Raw genomic sequence first — 6,088 nt, 5'->3', positions numbered from 1 at the left:
GCTTTACGAGCAGAGCAGTTGTCTGCATTCCAGCGTGGACCGGCGCTTGATACCTTGGATAGCCCGCCAAAAACAGCGCAAGAGATCAAGGGTTATCTGCAAGAGATCCGGGGTCTTTTGTATAAGGTCCAAGAAAAGAAACCATCTCAGGAGGATTTGAAGCCCACATCTTTGCGCGGTGGTCCAGAGACAAGGGCCCTAGCAAAGGCCCGAGCAAAGGCCCGAGCAAAGGCACAGGGGAAACGGAAAGCAGCTCACCAGAGAGGGAAAAGGGCCCAATGAAACATCCTGAGAAGCGTCTGATTGTCTAATAGTGTAGAAAATAATTTCACTGGTCTCATGTAAGAATTGCAGCCCGACTGTGTCAAGAATGACTATGATCGACGCGTCTTCCTACTACATATCTGGTCATACCTCGGAAAGTTCCGTATTGCACTTAGCTTCTTTGTGAACTCCTAACGGATCAATATCCAGTGCGAGGCTGAACTAGGTGACATGAGCGATATAGTTATGTGTGGTCTTTACCTTCTAGTGGATTATGAGGTCGTCTCCATGACCTGGGTGTGAATCACTCATTTATTTGTAACGTTGATATCTGCCTAATGAGTTGGGGCCAGTGTTGCTAAAAGGATTACACAAAATGACTCATTTCATTCATCAGTATTCAAGTAAATTAGCTACATGCTGTAGAAAAAGATATTTTGAGAATCCCTGCTTTCGAAAGGAGCAGGCTTCTCGTGAAATTATGCGCATAATGGGGATGACCAGCAGTAGGAATTGTCCTGCAGATCACTCACAGCCTAGCGTGCACTCCCACCTATAGTAAGACAGCCCGAGAGGTAAAATCATGACCCGTAGACATCTAAAATCCTGGCATTCCCTCTACAGACTATGGATTACGTATTATAGATATTTTGAGTACTTTGCAATGTGTTAAAGACTTCAAGCTAGAGTACAGTATTATAACGTTATAATTCAATGACTTACTGGCCTCAACCTTTGGACTTTTCTGTTTTGTTAGCTAGTAAGGAAGGTAAAAAGACATAGTTAACAGTACTGCAACACTATACCGCTGCATATACGCGTATCCCATTCTCTTATGGTATTTTCTAAGAATAGCAGTATAAAATTTGTTTTTCTTTGTATTTTAAGTCACAACGTTCTATTCAAAGGATTTCATTAACCCACGATAAGATATATTCGTTCTATACAAGTCTTTCTATTCATGGATAGAAAACAATCAGACCAAGATACGGAAAAAATCGTGCCCTGACAATTGAGCTTGATTATATCTACTAGACATCTACGTCGCAAGTAAATCTCACTTCATAGCTAGTCACATAAATATACCATGCATCTTAGTGATCTCAGATATACTGGGTGCCTACTCGTGGTAGCACTCCTCACATATGCTATCGAATACACCTGCCGAAAATTTCTTTTCATCTTTCGCCTTGTTCTCTTCCTTGCATCTTTCGCTATAATGACTAATCAAGGGCCCGAAACGCAACAGATTAAGCGGTGGCTGGACACCGCCGGCATTAAAGACATGAAACAGCTGGCAATGTTGAAGGACGTACCGAAAGCAGCAACAGCAGGGCTGCAGGCTCTTGCTGTGCTTCTCAATCGCGGCGGCTTGCAGGATACCAGCGCTCAGCGTAGTTAGAGGTTTTATTCCTCGAAAAGCTCAATGTCCGCCACGCATCCATCTTTGTCTTCGCCAGCACGACTGAGGAAGGCATTAGATCCCTTCCAGGATGTATATATGTAGGCATCAGGGCCGCAAGGCATTACATCCACTACATACAGCGTGACCGGTACGCATTTAGTGGTAGGAAAGAGATTGGAGCAACGCGTAACATCAGAGATCACACAATTTGATTCGTGTTCCACTCTGTTCAATTCGAACATGGCAGAGCCACAGCTATATTGAAGTGGTACCTCTTTGAGATAGTCATAAGTGTAATATATTCAACTTCCTTTACTGAGATGGTAATCTCTAATAATACCAGACGTGTGATTCCCCTCTCTATGCCCTACGCAAAGCCACTTTGTGTTGACTCTTTCCAAACAACCGCCCATGTGTGCCTCACAAGAATGGTATCGAAAAGCCCGCTCTTGACAATCCCCAGCGACTTGTTGCTTCCGTGTCAAATCTTTTAAAAGCTCGCCTTCTTGATAACCCATCCTCAAACACAAGGCGGCGTCATCCAAGGCAAGATAATGGTTGCCTCGCTCCGCTGTCAGCCTACTCTCAAGCAGCGCGCAAGTTTCGGGTTCTGAACTTGTATAAGCGGGTGACATAGGGTTCCCGTCAGCATCCTCTGTCCTCTGATCTTCGCTGGATAATCGAGATGCAAAAGTATGATCTGATGATAGTGCCCCAAAGCTGGCATCTGAAGCGATTTGTCCTTCATGTAGGCGTCTCTTACTATTATCGATTTTGAGATAACTGCGCTCCCTTCGAAGCCATGCTGCGGGGTCAGCGATGAAAGAATTCATCACTGTTGCTTGAAATTCCATAACAGTGTTCCTTTCTTCTTCAGAGGCCCTGTGGGAGGTTGAAATATCGTGATCTGTACGCCTACATGGCTGTTTGTCGTGAGTCCCAGCAGTACTTCCAAGGCCGTCACCGAGCTGATGCCCATGGTGATCAGGTGATCTGTTCATTACCTGAGATTCCATCATTTGGATTGTTTATCAGAATCAGCTGGCGGGCCAAGGTCGAGTGTTTGTAAACTGTACCTCAGATGACTGTATATTGCAAGGGGCATCCTGGCTTGAAATTCTTACAGAGCATAAGATTACCCTGACAGCTAACACTATTCTGTTGCGCAAACAGCCTTGCTATTCTTGGGATTGATTCGCGCACTTTCTCGAGCCGAGGGCTCAAAGTTTCACAGATGAGCCTGACTTTTCATTTCTGATATCGACATTTCACAACTACGGTCGATTTCAGGGCGCAACTACATATCTGGCATGCCAAGGTAGTATTTTGTCTGTCATGCATTAGGCCGCTAGACCACTGGCCCCAAAGCAAGGGCCCATGTTCTCAGATAACAGGGGAATAGGCCTTATATTGCTTCTCAACAATATCCGTGGTGGTGCAAGTAGACTCTCGTGCCATTCCTCAGCCACCCCTTGACCCGGACCATGCTGCTCATGACATAAATCGAATCACCAAGGATGAATACGGTTTGGTGGACAGGCGTTGTGACTCATCTCACTACTTCATAAGCCACCTAACGCCAACAACTCACTCATGCCAGTTCAGCAAGATTTCTACTTTAAGAGACTTTTCTTAGAATAGAACCGTTTAGGGTACCGGTACATCTGTGTAAAAGGTAAGACGTTTCGGTCATCCGCAGCTTGTATGGTACTGTAGCAATTTTGCCTGAGCCACCTGCTCTTACGAGACATCCCGGCATCGATACGTGCCAACTGCCGGATTTTCGAGCCAACGTTGTCACGGTAAACTTCATGCCAAGGCAGAGGAAACTGAGGCATATGATCCCATTGCTAATGCTAAAGAAAAGCAACGAAGCTTGAAGTCATAGCTTATTTTGTCTGGAAAAAGAAAAACCGTTTGTCATTATTATATGGACAAAGAGTGTTGTATGACAGTAGAAATCTATTAGCTTCGAGATTATTGCACTCCCTTTCCTACCCATCACTAAAACTCCTCACTTTTGACAATGGATGGAAGTCTTTAACTACAGTAGTTCAGTGGTTGGTTCGGGATATAGTATCCCAACATCCTCCATTCTCTGGGTAGTCCGAATGCATGCTCAATTTGCATCTCGTCTGTTCGACCGATCTTCATAAAGAAACTTCTGTAGGCAAACAGTCGTCCTGCCAACCTATAACTGAGGCTCCAAACTTGTACATTTAGGACTTTTCGAACGCTTTTGAACATAAGAAGTCGATGGGGGGCGTCGAGGTACTGAAGCTTTCCGGGGTGAAACACGTGGTAGTGGCGAAGTTGGAGAAGACCCTGGAAGATGATTATGAATCAATTGAAAGCAAAACCTTTCACCCTCATCAATCAAGCTCTCTGATACGGAACCGAGTAAATGGAGCGATACGAGTGAAGCGTTATGTTTCACTATACGATTTTACTGATATCAAACACCTTGCCCATCCCGACATAGCAACGATATATTCAATCTATGAAGAAATGCCCACATATGTTCTTGCAGGAGAATATCTAGAGTTGAATCTCGTCGACTTGTTTCAGCTGACAGAGGTAGAGATAGCGAGTGCAACTTCTCAGGTGAGATACCACTGAACCTTGGCGCAGATTGAGGGCGTCTCCACTGGAAGTCCATCCGCTTACCTCTGACCTGTCAGATTATCAATGGATTTCGTCACCTTTCTGAGTCACTAGTTGGAGCTGAGCTTGATGAAATCCGGGTTTCTCTTGCCGGTCGAGTGAAGATCGGTAATTTCCCTCTCAGTTTAGCCAAAGCTTTTTTTTTTCTCGGCCTTTTCATTTTACTTCTCCAGCTGACCTAGGTATCTATTAGTTGTTCAGACCTCCTCCGCTTGGCGAGGAGAACAGCCAATTGGGCTAGACATCAGCGAATACTGGCATGCTACTTTCATAAACTTTTTTCACTCAATGTTACCTAAAAGAAATGGAAGACCCTTTGTATCAGATTTGGCAGCCGACTTTCTTAGAGCGTCTTGTTTGTTTGTTTGTTTGTTTGTTTGTATATTTTTCGTCTGGGTGGCTGTAACGAAGCCAGATCTCCTACTGGAGCAAAAGACGTGCTGAGCTAGCTAGGTACAGGGAAACCCCGCTTCCTTCACCATCCAGCATACCAATGGCACAAAAGGTGCTGTATTTCTCAAGCCCGTCACCCGTCAGCGGGTTCGGGGGCAATCTACTGTCGAGCTTTTTCCACCGACCAGAATTCTCTCACGCATCACTACATCTGCTGACGCAGTCCACAATCTCCAGTAACCAAGTTGTAGCTCGTAGTCGACTGTCGTGGCGGCAGGGAAAAACCTTGGGAAGGAATCAGAGGCCGGCGGTGCGGCTTGCCTTCAAAGGGGAAAAACCCATCGCAATCGGCGTCGTTGATCGGGAGGATGTCGCTACCGATGCCACGGGCACCGTCCTCCGATATCTAAGGCGTTCTGGTTCTGAGGTGCCGCCATTAGATCCGACAAAGGTGTTGTCAGAGAAGGTGAACTCTCCAAAATTCCTTCTCTGAAAACTGCTGTTAGGGAGCCGATGGCGTCCCCGCAGTATTGTGTGGCCGAGTAGCCCGTAGAAAATCCCGCTCCTAACAGTGCACTAACAGTGCGTGCCAAGAAAGAATTTTTACAGGGGAGAGTTGCGTTCATTCTTCTCTGCTAACACGTACGCTTGTTTAGGGTAAGTTCCTGTCTATAAAGCCAAACCTTGACTGCATCTCCGTGTTGTTGGAATAACTTGCATGCAAGCACGAGTTTCTAAAGCTGTCTCGAGGTGCGAATGGGCTCGCCCCCGGGCGAAATATCGATATGGATGCCTTTTGAGGGAGGCGATTCATAAAGGATGAAACCTGTTGGATATGAAATCATCAAGAAACCAAGATAAAACTACGCTGCTCTACCTAATGCCATGTGCTGTCACTTCCGCCTCTTGGGCATGAGAAAAGCTCGAATGGAACTACGTAGCATGTTGGGTAGTTATTCACCTATTCAGCATTATTTCATACACACCAGCTATTGGTCTGCATAAGATGTGGCAGCATTTCAAATTCGTATTAATGGACACAAAGATCATCCACAGAATAGTGCACCGGTGATAAAAGTTGCTCTTAGCCTTTTCCCAACCTTCTCTTCTTCACTCATATCCTCGAATTCGGCTATCTTGCCCATAATTCGCCCAGAAAATTGCAGCTGAGCCCACGAGGGACCCCAAGACTGCTTTGGGAAGACCTTCTCGCTATCTCGTAGCAAGACCATGGCCATCTTTGATTGACAGCCCCACCAGGTTGATATTGCCTCAAGTGTAAGGCGAGCCTTGACTGGAGCTATGCGCCTATCTCCGAAACTGTCGGAGCTGTCCGCAGACATCTTAGTTGAGTCTCAGAAG

General features: G+C 45.8%; 2 protein-coding genes across 3 annotated transcripts; one reads left to right on the top strand and one right to left on the bottom strand.

The window, feature by feature from the left end:
- Positions 1–1,351: 1,351 nt before the first annotated feature.
- Positions 1,352–1,666, top strand: FOXG_21448 (uncharacterized protein; the record flags this gene model as incomplete). Its single annotated transcript, XM_018401786.1, has 1 exon — positions 1,352–1,666. One exon carries the CDS (start codon positions 1,352–1,354, stop codon positions 1,664–1,666), a length of 315 nt encoding a protein of 104 aa, XP_018253754.1.
- Positions 1,667–1,887: 221 nt separating this feature from the next.
- FOXG_21447 (uncharacterized protein) lies at positions 1,888–3,031 on the bottom strand (the record flags this gene model as incomplete). Of its 2 annotated transcripts, XM_018401785.1 has the most annotated exons (2): positions 2,674–2,813; positions 1,972–2,592 (listed from the first exon to the last, which is right to left on the bottom strand). In XM_018401785.1, exons 1-2 carry the CDS (start codon positions 2,686–2,688, stop codon positions 1,972–1,974), a joined length of 636 nt encoding a protein of 211 aa, XP_018253753.1. In that variant the 5' UTR covers positions 2,689–2,813. The 2 variants fall into 2 exon arrangements, with proteins under 2 accessions (XP_018253752.1, XP_018253753.1); XM_018401784.1 differs by having other exon boundaries at positions 1,888–3,031.
- Positions 3,032–6,088: the final 3,057 nt, after the last annotated feature.

This window comes from Fusarium oxysporum, chromosome 6, assembly GCF_000149955.1.
Source record: "Fusarium oxysporum f. sp. lycopersici 4287 chromosome 6, whole genome shotgun sequence".
NCBI lineage: Eukaryota > Fungi > Ascomycota > Sordariomycetes > Hypocreales > Nectriaceae > Fusarium > Fusarium oxysporum.
The sequence above is the reverse complement of the archived record's forward strand: the minus strand, read 5'-3'. Positions and strand labels throughout refer to the sequence as shown.